Here is a 16,657-nt window from a genome sequence, read left to right on the forward strand (position 1 = left end):
GCCTTAGATGGTCTAATTGTAAATGGCTATTAAAAGAACATTTGCTCTATGTTTTGCAAAAGTACAGGATTTTAAAATTTAAGCCACCACATATGACCTCAACATCAAAACACATGATGCAAACAAAGCACCACTGGCCCTTTTTGGAGTAAACACTGGAACATGAGAAACACATAACAGTGACCAGGGGAGTGGAGAGGAGAAGTAGGTGATAGCAGCCGCTAGAATTACATATTTTTGACTCTAAAGCTGACTCTAGATCTTTTAAAGTGTTGTAGAGTCTAGAATCACTATAAAATTTAAGAATAATGGAGCAAAGGCTTTTTTTGTTTCAGGTTTCTTTATAAGTACTGTAGAAGAGCTGCTTTCTTTGCTTTTTTTTTTGGTCGTGCATCTCTTCAATGTATTCAATTGAACGCAAAAATCTTAATCAACTCTAGGGTATTCCTAAAACTCTTCTGTTTTTAAATAGAGATTTAAAACTACTTTGTGTAGTAAAATAAAGTGTGTTTCAAAATCTCCCCTTTAAACTACTAAAATTTCAGTGTATGATTTTTTCCAGAAGTCTGTAGTCCCAATGGGACAGTACGTTCACTTCATGGTTTAAGCTTTGCTACATGGAGACAGCTTCCTCTGCTGACAGCACCTATTTGCTTCCTTTAGATTTGTGCTCTGATTGCCTGTATACTCCCTTGCCCCAAGAAATCAAAACATTTGACAGTATCAACTCCCAAATACTATCCCAAAACCCTACAGCGAGTCCTTGTCAGACAGCTTGAAATTTTGATTTAGCTAACTTAAGGCCAATGAAACTATGGAAAACCTTCACCAGTTTGCTTTCAGACCAACTCTGCTGCATGTGTTCATAAATTCCATAAAGATTGCATGCTTTCTGTTTAATACAAACAGTATATTTTTTTTCACACCCATCCTTGCTTTTTATATTTTATTTTTGTTTCCCTTGCCTTGGTTGGATGCCTGTGTATGTTTAATCCAAATCCCTGTCCAGTCCTGGAGTTTGAACTGCGGAAAGCCAAGGAGACCATACAGGCCCTTCGAGCCAACCTGACTCAGGCTGCAGGTGGTGTACATAAACCTTTTCTTAAGTCTCTACTTTGAACAATGTAGAAGTAGCTGAGCTCATCCTCTATGAGAGAGTAAAATTTAGTTACTTTTTTTTCCTCCCCAGAAAATGAAGTTCCTTTGCAGGAACGAAAAAATTATAAATCAAGTCCTGAAATTCAGGTAGGTGACTGGTGATAACTGAGCTTTGCATGGACTTTGTGACGGGAATAAAGATGAACCAAAGATGTAGTGTATTGTTTTCTTTTTTTCCAGGAGCCAATCAGACCTCTTGAGAAAAGAGCTCTAAACTTCCTAGTTAATGAATTTTTATTGAAGAATAGTTACAAGCTTACATCAATAACATTTTCAGATGAAAATCATGATCAGGTAAAGTTTGCTTGTGATTGGGTTGTTTTTTTTTTTTACGTGCTTGCTTGCCATATTCTGATATTGTCATAAACTCAAGTGAATTAAAATGACTTTTCTGGAGCATGTAGTTCACTTCATATATATATGATTACTCTAAAAGTTAAATATGTTAGTTAGCATTTTCATATATAAAGCTTGGTTTGAAAACACAGCTGTTTGTGGGTATTTTCCCAAAAATTATAGGAAGGAAATGGTGTTTGTGTTCTTTAAAGGAAGCAAAACAAGAAGCAAATTACTGTGAGTTATAGGTACCTGTATACTTTCTTGGATTCTGATGTGACAGATCTGGATCTTGAACATAATCTTTTCCTTAAATCATACTCAGTTGATTTGTGCAGGGTATACAATTTACTCGTTGTTTGTGATCTGGGCATATATGTGAGTGTACTTAATGACCCTGTGTCATTTAATACAGTATTGAAGTAGCTCTCTGTCATAAGGTGTTATCTTAGATCTTTCCAAACATAGCTAAGACGATCACTTTTATGTCTAATGATCTAAATGATTCTGCGGTACTGTAACAGTCTGCCTCTGGGAAACTACACCTGTACTTGTGGCTGAAATGGGAACAAAACCAATACCTCTATCAGTAGAAAGCCTTCTGTCAGCTGCACTGGCTTCTGCTAGAAATTGAGCAATGTTGTTATTTCAGATTCTAAAAAGTGTTCATGTCCTAGAAAAAAGATAAATTGTAATCTATGTGTTTTTGAAAGGTCCTGTCTTTTAGTATGTTACCTAGAGCTGCCTTTAGGATGAAAGTGCATTGGTTCATGAAGTGAATCCTTTCTCTGCTGTTGTTTCTTGCTATTTGATTTAAGCTTTCATCTGCTTTACTACAATGCAGTCGTGATGTGATTATTTTGCTGTTGTATGGCCTGTGGTCAGATGAGGAAGAGAAACAAAAATAAAAGGAAGTATTTCGTATGCTTTAGTTTTTTTTAATTCCTTTGAAGGATTTTGAACTTTGGGATGATGTAGGATTGAACATTCCAAAACCTCCTGACCTGTTACAACTCTACCGTGACTTTGGAAACCATCATGTTACTGCAAAAGATGTGGTGGATGCGTCAGTTGGTGTAGAAGACGATGAGTTCGAGGCTGATACTCCTATACTTGGGACCGTCCCTGTATTTGAAACAACGCCACAGTCAATAGAAGTAAGACTGTACAGAAGAAATGTTACATCTGTTTGCAATATTACTTTATTGTACTAAACTCTTTTTTTTCTATCTTGTATTTAGCAATGCTTAATAGTGCAAAAATTAGAAGATCAAATCAGTGTGTTAAACAGTGAGAAATGGTCTTTGATGGAACAAATCCAAAGACTTGAGAGGTATGTACTTACCAATCTACTCAACTGCTGATAAATGTTGGTTAACTTCTCAGTGTTTTTCTAGCACATATATGGAAACATACAACTTACAGGTATGAAATTACTAGGAATTCTTCAGGGCAGGGCAGTCTTTCCTTTTCAATACATGGTATTTCATTAGAAAAAGGAAGAGACTTCAAACTGATTATATCTCTATTATTGCCCATATAATTTAATTTTGTAATCAATTTTGTTCTTTCAGTGTAACTTCTTTATTTCTTTGAAACATAATCTGATGTATTTTACATAGGTTTTCTCTTAGCTTTGTAACTCCTTAGTACTGTGGTGTGCACATACTGGAGTTGAGGAGGGAGCTCTTTTCAGTACATTGTCCTTATTTCTGTGCTTCGGTCTTGTGGTTTGAACAGCATTCTCATGAAAGCTACAGAAATATTTCATTTTCCTTTCCTTTTCCAGTGAAATAGATCTTCTCAAGAATGAAAACTTTGCTGTGTCAACAGTTTATGGTGTAGCTCCCCATCCTTTAAAACAAGTGCCTCTCACAGTCTCAGAGGACAATGGACGGTACTTGGATATCAAGAGCTCTGAGAATGACAATAAACATGGAAACACCGAGGAAACAAACCTTGCTTTATCTGCTGAAGTGGACTCAAGGACTTCTAAAGACGATATGCTAAATTCTGTGCCCTGTAAAGAGACAGAGAAACTGTCCTCACGTGCTCCATCATCTAAAACTGCAGTCCACTTTGATAAACCTAATAGGTTAGTGATAGGTTGTTAACTGGCATGCTGTAATTAAAAATTCCTATAAAGAGAGTAGATGTTTTTCTAACAGTAAAATTCTGCCACAGGGATAGATCATTTGTGTTTTGAATGCAAGTAAAATACTTAACCATACTTCTAGGATACAGTACTGATATTTTTATATTGTTCCTAATCTTTTTAGGAGGGAGTACATATGACAAACCTACAGTTTCAGTATTAAGTTTCAGTGTTTCTTTTTGCCTTCTGCTTGTTTCTAAAACCAGTCCTGTTTGCTGCAGCAAAAAATAGATAAAATCAGAATAGTGAATGGGAAAACAAGATTCTCTTTTAAGTTATAATTTCATAATTGTCTTCTGTTCTGCTTGAAGAGTTGTTTGAAAAAATTTTTTTGTTGTTTCTATGTAGATGTGTATAACTCAGAGTATCTAAGAGAGCAGTACATTTTTATTTATTTATTTTTTGAATTATCAGAAAGGGTATCTGATGGCACTCTGCTTTTTTGAGTTTTGATTTTGGGGCAAGTCTTCACTGGGTAGCTATGATTCTTTTAACTAAAATAAGGTATTAATGTGGTGTTATTACTTGGAGACTGAGTTTGTGTGTCTTAAGAGTTCTTGAGAAAGCTTCTCCAATCTATAAAAGTCTTTTTATAGTGAAGGGGGGAAATGAATTGTTTGGTAAGTGGTAGAATAAACCACTGTGTAGCCATCAGGAGTAACATGTACCACAGACTTAAGGAGGGTATGTACAACTTTTAATACTACCATTGTGGACAAAGATGTGCCAGTAGATCACCTTACGATCTTATTGTTGCTGTTGCTAGGGGAGCAGGCAGCTGTCTTGCTTTGTGTTTTGTCAGTTCACGTAGCATTCTTTTGCTGGTGTTGATACTGTAATATGCTTCTAGAAATATCTTCTGTCTGAAAATACCAGGTAGAAATCTGTGTGACATTCTCTGCAGATGGAATATAAATGCAAGCTGTTGGGGGGGAAGAAAAAGAATAACTATGAAATGGAGTTGCTACCCCTGCTAGTAATTACCTTTTCTTGTAAACTCTTAAGTATCCTGCTTTCTCTGGATTTTCTGAACTTCTTGCACTGACTTCTAGGGTCAGGGGCACTTTTTCAGGGATATCAACTTTAGAATTGGACAGGAGGAATGATTTCTGATTTTTTTAATAAAGTACTTTAGAGTCTTATGACAAATTTCTTCTTTTTTAGTTGAATATACTGGTGTTTAACAGGAAAGTAAAACAGCTTAGATTTTTCTGAAGAATAGTCAGTGGTTTGATTTAAGCTTTCCAGAGTTTGTTTTCTTTTTAAATTTCTCTCATATCCTACCTGAATATCTAGACCAGGTAATAATCAAGACTTAGAGCTGTTGTACATGGATTACTAAATACTTGTCTGCCTACTTTCGTTTGTGGCTTGTTGCAAGTTTGTTTGCTCAGAGTAACGGTGAGTGCTGGGTGGCATTAAGTGCATGAATATTAGATTGATGGTTTGGGGATAGTGAGGATGTGTATCAAAATAGGATTAAATCACTGACTGAGGAAGGAACTGCACATTTCCAGTGGGATTTATGACAGTAGAGTCTAGAAGAACAGTGTTTGTTTTGCTGCTCACAGCTGTTTTAAATATAACAGCACATGGATTTATTTGAAAAGTGGTTCAATGAAGCCATGAATCCCCATTGAGTTAACTTCAGAAGTCCTCTCAAATGCAGTTTACTGCAGAAATAAGTAATGCCTGTGTAATATGTAGCTATTTTTGTACTGTGCTTTGGGCTTAACACCTCAACGAAGGGTCAAAGGAAACCATATTTGATACAAAATTTTATAGAACAGTATGTAGTACTAAATTCTTTTCTTGGATTATGCACTAGGTTTTTAGTAACACAGTAATATTTTTCACTAAAAAATACATTATTTGTTCAGTATTTTGAGATCTGTGGAAGAAGCAGCACAATGAAAGTGCTGGATATTTATTGATTTCAACCCAAGGGCGGTTATTTGTAGGAGACAATTACTACAATTTATTCAGAATGTATTAAGAAGGATTAAAAACTAAGTGTCTATCCTAAAAGGCAAGATTGTTACTACTGTATCTAGAGAATGGATTCTTGGCATAAATCTTGCCCAGATGGGAAGAGAGGATAGAAGAGCAAGTGAGCCTGCTTTGTGTGACTGCACTTAGAGCAGCTGTGCGTGCATGATGGCAAATGAGGACATGGCCATCCTTGGAAAAATGCCTCATCTAACAGATTGCAGTAGAAAGCAGTAGCAGCAGTTTAAATAGACTGTACCACATGTATTTATTCAACTAATTTAAGGTGTTTGGTAATTTGCACCAAATACAAGGTGGTGTCTATGTATATAGCAGTCCTGGCTTTTTGAGTAAATTCGCTCTTGTGGTGGTGTTATACGGAATAGAATAGTAATGCTTGGGTTTTGTATTCATCATAGTTTCATATATTTGAGCATCTTCACTAGTGGCATCTTGAAGAGACTTTCCACTGACTTGTATGCAAGAGGCCTGGGTCTTTCATTGTTTCTGTCCAGCATAGCCATCAAGTGCAAGGCTTGCTCCTGTTCTTCCAGTGTAAAAAAACTGTAAAGCCTTTAGTAGAGCCTGTAAATCTGTCAGTCAAGAATATTTTACAGAATAGGGACTAACTTATTGTTTAACAGAAGTTCTTTACAACTGGCTAGCATTTAAGTAGTTTAGTAACTTTTCTAAAATGAACCTTGCACAAAACCAAGCTGACTAGAAGTAAAACATGCTTCCTTCATTGAAATTTAAAATACGGTTTAAAAACCTGTACTGTCAAGAAAGAAACTTGATTCTAAGTAGTAAATATAAAATCTTATCATATTTTCTAAATAGTAAGAGGAGGAAAACTGGTGTATTTATCTGTATCCTCCTAGATTAGTTTAAACAGTTATAAGTAGGAACTTTGATTCTTAATGTGCTTTTTTAATTAGCAAAGATAAAATATATTTACTATAGTGTTATTTTCAATCTATGAGATAAAAATATATGTCCATGGACATAATTAGATGTGTGTAGGATTTTGTGCACTCAGGTGCATTTTTAAGAGTTCAAAGATGATACCAGTTTCCACATAAGAAATAGGAATTGTGCCTCCTTTCTTAAGCTGATATAGTGTCATTAGAGGATTCAAACAGCAGATGATGATATAGGGTGAAATACTTTTTGTACACGTTTTGGAAGACAAATGTTGATTTTCCTCTTTAAATATAGCAATATTAGATTAGCATCTAAGTACAGGCCTCAGATAAGGCAGAGGAAGTTGTTATTATGAGGAAAAATAGGATGCGGATGCTGCTTTGCCTGTTTAGTGTAATGGTCAGTAACAGTTTTCTGAGAACATTTTTGCCAGATTATCCTCTTGGGACAAGGGTGTTTTGAGACTGTTATCAGATTTTATATGTATGCTTAACGCTTTGAGTAGCTCGGCTGCATTGGCTGGTGCTGTGTGTGGCCATGAGGCAGTGCTTCTACAGATACACATTGTATGAGGGCTTAGACAGCAATGTAAGGTTAATTGTGAGTTTCTGGCTATGCTTTTGAATCCAACATTTCAATCCCAAAGTGGTAGTTGAGCAATCTCTATATAATGCTGAAGCTTGTAAGTTGACTGACTACTCAAATGCTTTTATGCAATGTGCAGAATCAGAGCGTTAAGCAAAAATAGAAAAAATACTGTTTCTTGTGATTCCTGTGCCCACACCCCTCTGTTTGCATAATTGTGTGCTTCCTCTTGTATTGCTAAAGCTTCCTTTTCTTCATGCTTTAGTCCTATATTTGTCTGTGCAGCAGTTTGAAAGATGTTACATTTTTCAGAACTAAAAGTAACTTCTTAATTAGGACACACAGGTTTTTTGTCTTGCTACAAACTAAACACCTTGAAAGTCAACAATGATTTTAAACAAAAACTTCTGTATTACGCTTCACTTAAAACATGCTTTCTGAATGTCATTTTGCCTAGCCAAGTAAACAAGAATGAAAGGACTTGTTTTATCACCTTTCTGATTTATGCTTTTTTTCCCCCACTCCCTTTTTGATGATGTTTCAGGAAATTGTCACCAGCTTTCCATCAAGCACTACTGTCTTTCTGTCGGATGTCAGCAGACAGCCGTTTGGGATCAGAGGTATATTTCCCAGTTGACGTAAACTAAAAGAGCCTCTATTTTGCATGGTAACAGTAGTTAAACAAGCAATAATTGCTTTCAAACAAGACGTGAGCATAGATGGAGAGGTGAATCTATGTGCATGAAACTTAAGAAATAAGGATGTGCTTTCAGATTTCAGCTTAAATATGAAACCTAGTGATAGATGTGTAATTACTGGGAAGGTTTGAGTCTCTAGCAGTGGATTCATGCTTTTGAAGTTACTGATAGATCAAAAACTTACAGCTTAATATGTGGGAGTAATTTAAGTATTTTTCTGGTAAGTGATCAGCCTGCTGTAACCCTTAGTCCTCTGAAAGGATATTTTTCTGTCCCTGTGCTTCTTTTAAAAAAAGCAAACAAGCAACTTGGTTTTCTAGGTATCTCGGATTGCAGACAGTGAAAAAAGTGTCATGTTAATGTTGGGACGCTGCCTGCCTCATATTGTTCCTAATGTGCTACTTGCAAAGCGAGAGGTGAGGAACCCTGAAATTTTACATTTTATTTTTATCTGGATGTTTTCTTGTTCATTTTGAAGATGTTGTGTGTCATTTCATGAAAGTCTGTTACTTGCAATCATGTTCTTACTTTTGTGCATGCATCTCTGCTCCTAGAAAATGGTTTTGCACCTCTGTCAGGTGAGTTCAGTAAACCTGCATGGTATCCTAATACTTCTTCCTCTGCTTAAGGCACCCATTAGTGTTCAGCAAGACTGTTACTGTAGGTCCATCCTTTTGTGGTAGCACAGATATTTTTGTTAGAGAAGATCATGCTAATATGCATTATAAAAAGCAGAGGCTATAAGTTCAAACATTAAATTTGGTTTATTTTGACTACTAATTTTAATAAGGATTAATGTTTGGGTTCTTTTGCAGCACTATATACTTGAACAAAAAAAATATGTTAATGTCTTTTTCTAGAAGCTCCATGTATCAGCCAAGATAAGGTTCATCAAGAATAGTCCTTTGGTCATTTTCTTACAATCTTGCTCATACGTTTTCCTCACTTTTATAATGAAACTAACTAAAAATTATGAAAATGTAATGTGTATTTTGAATGTAACTAAAGATGGTGGTTTGCATAGTCATTCTTGCATAGCATAGGAAAGGAAGACTGGGATTGAAGATGGGGAAAAAAGTGACTGATTTTGTGTGCTTTGTTGTAAATATTGCACATTACCCATATGTGTGAAAAAACCCCAAAAAAACATATCAAACAAAAATTCAGTGACCTTATAGTTGACACTGAAATAAAGGGTTTGAAGTAGCATAGGTTGTTGAGCAAGTTTTAGTCCTTGTTGACAGGACCTACAGTATGGTAGCCTTCGTAGTGTGTTTTGCATAAACTCATTGTAAGGCTTTGAAAAATCCTCAAGAAATTTGTACTGATCCTGTAATCTAAAATTTTATTCCATACAAGTAATTATCAGTGGTTGACATGGTGAACTTCAGACGTGTGCCATGTTTTGAAAGTTCATAAAAGGCTTTTTTTTTTTGCTGAGGTAGTGGGGATGTTAACTGGATGCTCTGGAAATGGTTCTGTTAATAGTCTTTCAGAATAATTCTGTGAATGTTCATGGATCAGTGCTTAATTTCTGATTTCTTATTTATTCCTTTCCTTCCTTCTGCTTGGCAGGATGTGGTATTTTAGCTTCTTTTCAAAGCTTGTAGCATAATCTGTGTAATGCGTTTAATATTTGTGGGACCTTTTAGCCTGTTTCCTTCTTATTTTGTTTTACAGTTGAAGTTACGTATGATTACATGTGTTTTTGCCTTAAATGAATTGTCTGTTTCAGTTTACTTGAGAAGCCACAAGTGAGAATTGGGTAACTGAATTGCATGGGATGCTTAATTTTCCAACTATTGAGATTTGCTGTAAAAATACCTGGTTTTACTTACCTGCCACCCCTTGCTATAACTGTTGTAATGTTCTTTCAGATGTAGTCATGGAATTTGAAGGAAAAATTGGGTAGACTATCCGTTAGTATTTATTAATATTGATATTATGAAAAGCTAACCTAAGAACTAGGCTCTCTTCAGCAAGTTATAACTTTGAGTCTTGTCCAAAACCAATGTTATAACGCAAGTTTTACACAATGTTACAGAGAATTGACGTAAAAATATACCTAAAGATCACTAATTGGAGAAACGTGTAACAAGTTCAGATTATAATGCAAAGTGATTACCAGTCTGCTCTGAAAAGATGAGTGGTAGTATTTAAGATCTTACACTGTCAGTGCATTAGGCATGAGAGTTAAACATAATTTTTTGATGACTCCCTGAAATACCTTTGTTCTTTAAGCATCCATTATGTTGAAATTGGTTGCAAAATCTTAAGCTGAAAATGTTGCGTTATGCATCTTTATTTTGGAGAAACTGAGTTTGCTGAGGTTGACAACCTCTCAGTAGTTATTATCCCTTAGCAGAGATTCAGAAGCCATTTTTCCTATGCTTTTTGCCATCTTAAGGTCAGTAGCAGCCCACCTAACTTGGTAATAAGTGTTCCAGTAGATACTACAGTTGACACATTTCTGAAATTATTTCTTATTCTTCTGTATTGGTGCAACTTTAATTGTTCTTTCATGTCTGTACTTTAGGTTCCAGTGGAAGGTAAGAAAGAAGGAAAGACACAGTATTGAGTAGGGTGACTGAGGGGATCATTTTAGTTGTTTCTAAAAAAGCAGTTCAACTGGGTAAAATCAATAACACAGGATAATTGCCTGAAATTTAACTACATTGTAAACTGCTTTCTCAATTGTTTTTTACCGCTTAAACGTAAAACACATTTAAGGTGCAAAAAACCCAAAAGTAAAGTCAGCCACCAAAATCTGTCAAGAGATGTACCATAAAAATTCCTTTGGTGAAACTAATTAGAGAAAAGCAATCTTTTAAAATTTTTGGAATAACTAATCAGTGCAATACTATTTCTTACCCTTTATAAGATGTAAAAGTCAATGTTTTTTTGTCAGAAAACAGAAGTAATCTTGTTTGTATGTACAACTTCTACACTCTGCAGTATGTAGTCCTTTAATGGAGTTTGGGCCAGAGCATACTTTTTGGCTTAATATTTTGTTACTCTTGTTCTTAATCAAGAAACACTTAACTTCTAACTACTTACATCCTTCATCTCACCTATTATTCCAGTGTTAGTCCTGGACATGAAACTTGTCTACCATTAGTATCTTCTAAATGACTGTTTCTATTTCACAGAATATGGGAGAACAGAGAAATTTAAATTAACAATTACAATATTTTCTTTTACTCTGTCAAACTTAGATTGTGGTAGGCTTCTATAGACTGTGTGTCTGAAAAACAGGAATAGTGTTGACCGCAACCTGTTTGCTGGTCCTTTTTTGGCTTACATGGAGTGTTGGTTTTGGTTTACAGGGTTTTTTTTGTTCTGGGGATGGGAGTGCTCCACTAACATCAGACATAAATTAAAAATTAAGTACCTTAATTCCCTTCTCTTGGATATAAGGGGCTAGTGTAGTTTTCTTAGAATGAAATAACTCAGTGTCGTAGAGTATCCTTTTTATCTCTAGTCTGAAAGTCTTTCAACACTCTCTTTAAACCTAACATAATTCATGGATGCAAGGAGTTGAATTTGATGTTTATGAACTGAATTGCTAATTGTTACTAGTTGTATCGCTAACTTTTATATGCAGGTTTCCAAATAAACAGTAGATACAGACAAAGAAGTTTAAAGTTTTTTGACACCCTTACCTGCATTGATTCTTGTGTAAAACTATCCCTTTGGGATCTGTGGTAGGCTTGATTTTGATCCTGGAGTAATAGTCTCATCTCATGAAAGGTAATTAGAGTTGTGATTTTAATATTTATAATTAAAGATTATAATATTTATAATTAAAGATTAATAGCTCAATATTCTAAGTCACGCACTGATGTTATGATTAAATATTTTTTCACTTTAAAACTCAAAGGATGAATTCTTAACTTCAAATACAGTCTTGCACAAGACAGTCCGTATCAGTAGTTTGTTGGTAACTGCAGCTATTTCAGTTGCTGCCAATAAGATTATTTTATTAACTTGTTGTCAGAGGCTAAGTTACATAGCATTGGTTTACAATATAAGCACTTACTATTAAAGGAACACATTAAAAAAATAGATCGTAATGTCATCCTGGTTTATACATTGTCACCTATTTGCAATATTGTTACATTAATATTTGAAATAATAAAATATTTTTATTCTAACCTATTGAAGTAACCGGTCTTGACACTTAACACTAATTAAATTTATTCTCTGAGATAATTATTTTGCTAAGGAACACTCCAACAAGAAGACAGTAATTAATGAGTAAAACTATGATGTGGAAGACTTGTTGGAATGCTTAGCAAAAAATAGTTATAATGATGGAAAAAACACAGACAGAAAATTCCTTGCTACCTTCTAAGATGGTCACTATACGATGCACTTTAAAAAATCCCAGACTTTAATACTTTGTTGTAATACTTTTAATATGCAGGAGGAACCATCTTGCATATAGCTTAAGTGATACTACTTACTATTAAAAAGCCACTTTGTTTTGTCCATAATGAAGAGCTACTCCATATGCCCATGTAATAGTTGTCTTTATTGAGAACTTTAATCAACTCAAATAGTGAATCCTCTTCCAAGATAACAGAACGTGTTGTTATACGTTAGGAAGATGTTCAGAGATACTATGGTTAGAAAAATGTGGGTTTTTCTTTGGAGAGACCTATGTGAATAGTCACACAGAAGTAGAACAGAGAGAAGACGGGTTGTTTCAGTTCTCCTGTGCAGTGCATTAGGCCACTTTCATAGCATTGTCTGTCACTCACCTATCTGTAGGTTATCTCACAGTAAAAATAACTTTTTTCTCTCTGTTATACATCTGGATACCTTACAAATATAAACTGCCTCAGATATGAATTTGTCCTTTCAGTAGTAGAGGTGAGACCTTTGACATATGATGTCTTATTTCATCAAGTTGCAAGTACTGACGATGTTATAATGTCAGTCTGCTTGGAATCTAATGAGAAAAGCATATCAAAGTTCTGGTACCACTTCTTCTAGTATAGTCACTGAAGTCACTAGTCACTCCTGTTGACTAACACTAATATGAACTACCAACATGAATTTTCCGAACTCACGTTCCAAAAAGGAAAAGGGAAAAGAGGGACTTGGGGATGAACAGAATGTTTAGGAAGGATCCCAAATTAAATAGAGGGAGAGTTGTTGGGTTTTTTTGAAACTTATGTTCTTGCTTTATGACTGTAGCACAAGTGGTATTCCTTCCCAAGGAAGGCAGAGTGTTTCAAAAAGCACTGGAAGCCCTCTCCTTGATTATTAATAAATATTTTAAGTCTCTATAACCATATCGTGAACTTTCCTCTTGAATTTAAACAGCCAAATGCTGGTACTACTGTGTCCTGTGGAAAAATTACTACTTTCTGCAGAAATTCTCTGCTGGTTTTGAGAATGAAAAATCTGAGATTTGTTAAACAAATCTCAATCTAACGCATGACCCTTAGCAGCAGGAAGGAATGAGCTCAAACTGAGCTGGAGGTTGGTCTTTGTTCGTCATCGTGCTGCATATCCCAAGAAGAATCTGCCCCTTATAAGTCTTTGAGAGACTTCACTTGATCTGTTTTGTCCATCTGTGAAAGCAGTTTTTTTCTTCTTGTCCCATAGAAAGTCCCCTTCACCTGCAGTTGTACCTTCCCATCCATTAGGTCTATAAGGGAGTACAGAAAACACTGTTCAAGACTTCTCACTATTTCTCCACTCCCCTTAATAGAAGGAACTGTAGAAGCACTGATGCAGCGATGCAGAGAACACTCTCTTCTCCCATAGTATGCATGAGAGAATGTGACCAATGGACAAGAAAATACAGCTAATTCCGTCAGCTATAATAACCAGCTTTCTGCAAGGTAAAGAACCAGCCTTGTATCTGCCCCGTGTCAATGGTGTTAGGTTACTCATTAGCTTTTCAGACACAAGGTAGTAGTTTCTCGGTGAATATTCTGAGGTTTTTTTCCTTTCATGCAGACTCAGCTGGAAGAAGACAAATTAAACGTCCTTAAATTCCATATGAAACTTTAAAAAAAAGCAGCTCATGGCACCGTTTTGAAATCTAGCAATAGTTCTGAGTGAGCAGTTGAGATTTTTAAGTAGGTATTTGAACATACTGAGAAAGTGAAGTCAATGTGATGGTTTCATCAGATGAAACAAAACCCCCAAATATGTCCCATTTCGTGGGGTATATTCATTTTTAAAAAAGGTTTTCATAGGAGTGCTTAAGAATACTTGCAAGAGCAGTTGGGCAGTGTGAACTTAGGGTAGATTTCAGAAAGTTAGATCTCACTAGAGTAACAGAAGGTTCCTTTTTAAAAGTTTTTTTCAATGAACTTTATTCTTTATGGTAAAGTTAGTAATTTTGTTGGGTATCTGGAAATTGCAATCTGATTTCCTATTTAAAAGATCTTAACTTAATGTATAAGTAGTTTGGTGGGTGGGTGGGTGTTATTTTTGTAATATTTTTTCAAATCTTTTTGAATTAAAGCAGTATTTGCAGGAGAAAAAATTATTCTGTGAAGTACAAGAAAAAAGTTAAATAGGTTAACCCCCTGACTTATCAGAACTTTAAATGGCAAAAACTGAATTTTAAGTATCCAAAAAAATAAAATCTAACGTGCAAATTCTGCAGGGAAAGGAACTCTCAGCTGAAGAAAATTTAGTTCTTCATGCAATGTTTCTTTAATGAAGGTTTTCAGTTCATGTTACTTTGCATTATGCTACACTTACTTAAAAGCAACACCCAAAACTGGCTCACTTAAAAGTATTAAGAAATAGAAATGTCCAAATTGTTCAAATTTATTTCTCATTTCTCTTTCTATCCTTTTAGATTTTTTTTTAAGCAGCGGGTAGGATATTTCCACATTCATTCCTCTGTCATAAATTCCCTAATCTGTACCATAATTGAGTTAAATATTGCCAAAATGTGTGCCAGAATCACATAATGTTAAAATATTGTGTCTTGGTGAACTTCAGGGGTGGAAGATAGCACACTGTGTAGAATTCTTGTAAAATGAAAAAGAAGTTTGTCAGGAGTTGACTAGCTTAGACACTGCTCTAAAATAGAGTATTGTTTTATGTTTAACTTAAACATAGGACTTGCTGTTTAGGAAAAGACAAGTTGTGCAGTGAGGGTGTTGCTACTGGTGTTTACACGTGTCCACCTTGTTTAACAGGCTTACTCTCAAGAACATTGTAACTAGGTCACTTTGAATGTCTGTAAGAAGAAATTTGCACCTCCTTTCAAAGTCATTACAAATAACCACAGATTTTCACAGATTTTGTATAATCTCTCCTAGTAGCATTAGATGTGTTTCCCGCTATCATCTGCTTGTTTGTCACAGTTTACTAATTCACAGAAAGCCTCTCTGGTGAGAATGGCTCAAAACTACATGGCACATGTGCAAGGAAGTGTCCAGATTACCTGTCCGCGTTTGTTTGGGGGTTTTTTTGCAGACACCTGGGCTGTCCTTTTCCCCTGACCTCCCAGTCTGATATTTCTGTCCCTAAGATATTAAATCACCTAGAAACTGTGTGGCTTCCAAATTGGAATAAAGGCTCATATCAACAAGATCAAGGAAAGGGACTTCCAGACCATGTTTTAGAAACATTTGTTTCTTCTGGGAATGAATACCATGAACTTTGAAGGCATATTTAGAAAGGAGGAGGTCTAAGCTATTGTAAACAACCTTATATATTCTCTCAATTAATGTTTTACACAGTATTTTCTTTGTAATTTGTTCCTTAAGGGATTTTTGATCACTCTAAAAAGAAAATTCAGCTTTAGATATTGCCTCTTTATGGAAAAAAAAAAACATCAACAAACCTTTAAAAAAATCTGATAGGTCTCAGTCAGCACAAAATAGGGGATATCTGTCTGCAGTCACCTTTACCAATGTGTGTTTCTCAATGCTTGTTTGAACTTGTGCACAAAACTGTGTGCATACCTGATTGGAAATTGTAGTTTTTAACTCCATGGCATTTTTCCATAGGAGCTTTGTTCCATAGATGTCTGTGGAGCTTGCTTCAGTTCAGTGGGTAGTGAAGACAATGAAATCATGACTGTCCTCTGATTCTGGTTACAGATGACCTGCATATGTTAATTGTAATATTTGCAGAGCTTTTCATTTTATGTGCTGGTTCTCCCCTGATTTTTCCTAGCAGGAAAATAGTTCTAACTTTTGTAGACCTTCACTTTTTTCAGGTCACTTAATAAGAGATCAAGACTCTAAAACATCCTTTCAAACTGTTTTGATGTTATATGACTAGATTTGTCTTCTTAGTTTCTTTTGCCATTAATGAATATATGCCCAAAGCATTTTTACTTTGTTTGGTTTTCCCCTACCCACAATCTTTTAGGAATTGATCCCACTCATACTGTGTACAGCCTGCCTCCATCCTGAACCCAAAGAGAGAGATCAACTTCTACACATACTGTTCAATTTGATCAAACGACCGGATGATGAACAAAGGTGTGTTTGCGTTTGTGTGTTACGGGACAAGGAGGAACTTTTTTCTCTGTCAGATTAGCAGAAATAATAGAAGTTGGATATTATTGGGTGATTTTAGACAAGTTTCATTTAAGATGGTATTTTGCTTGTATAGTATTGACAAATTTATGCAAACATCAGGACTTTCCATTTCCATGGCCTATACTTTCTAGTTACTGAAATGTAAGAATGTGCTTGTAAGCTGCAGTGTAACATTTCAGTTCCTTTTTTTGTTTAAAGTTGAACTGAAACTCTTTTGAAACTCTTTTGTTAAAATGAGCTTTAAGATCATAGTTCTTAGCAATGGTTGATAGAGAAATCAA

General features: G+C 35.3%; 1 protein-coding gene across 8 annotated transcripts in view; it reads left to right on the top strand.

Moving 5' to 3' along the window:
• The window catches only part of RELCH (RAB11 binding and LisH domain, coiled-coil and HEAT repeat containing), a 76,615-nt gene that overhangs the window by 24,386 nt on the left and 35,572 nt on the right, over window positions 1–16,657 (top strand). For 5 of the 8 annotated variants that reach the window (XR_004358689.1, XR_004358690.1, XM_032697218.1 and 2 more), the window contains exons 3-11: window positions 1,010–1,081; window positions 1,190–1,245; window positions 1,339–1,452; window positions 2,448–2,651; window positions 2,736–2,827; window positions 3,284–3,589; window positions 7,692–7,767; window positions 8,166–8,261; window positions 16,204–16,316. Coding sequence is in view for 5 of the 8 variants with exons in the window: in XM_032697218.1 (XP_032553109.1) it covers window positions 1,010–1,081; window positions 1,190–1,245; window positions 1,339–1,452; window positions 2,448–2,651; window positions 2,736–2,827; window positions 3,284–3,589; window positions 7,692–7,767; window positions 8,166–8,261; window positions 16,204–16,316 (1,129 nt within the window). In the remaining 3 variants the exon portion in view is untranslated. Of the gene's footprint in view, window positions 1–1,009; window positions 1,082–1,189; window positions 1,246–1,338; window positions 1,453–2,447; window positions 2,652–2,735; window positions 2,828–3,283; window positions 3,590–7,691; window positions 7,768–8,165; window positions 8,262–13,579; window positions 13,701–16,203; window positions 16,317–16,657 lie in introns of those variants that run through there. The other 3 variants (XM_032697180.1, XM_032697198.1, XM_032697209.1) reach the window with 3 other exon arrangements.

Source organism: Chiroxiphia lanceolata, chromosome 1 (assembly GCF_009829145.1).
Source record: "Chiroxiphia lanceolata isolate bChiLan1 chromosome 1, bChiLan1.pri, whole genome shotgun sequence".
Lineage (NCBI taxonomy): Eukaryota > Metazoa > Chordata > Aves > Passeriformes > Pipridae > Chiroxiphia > Chiroxiphia lanceolata.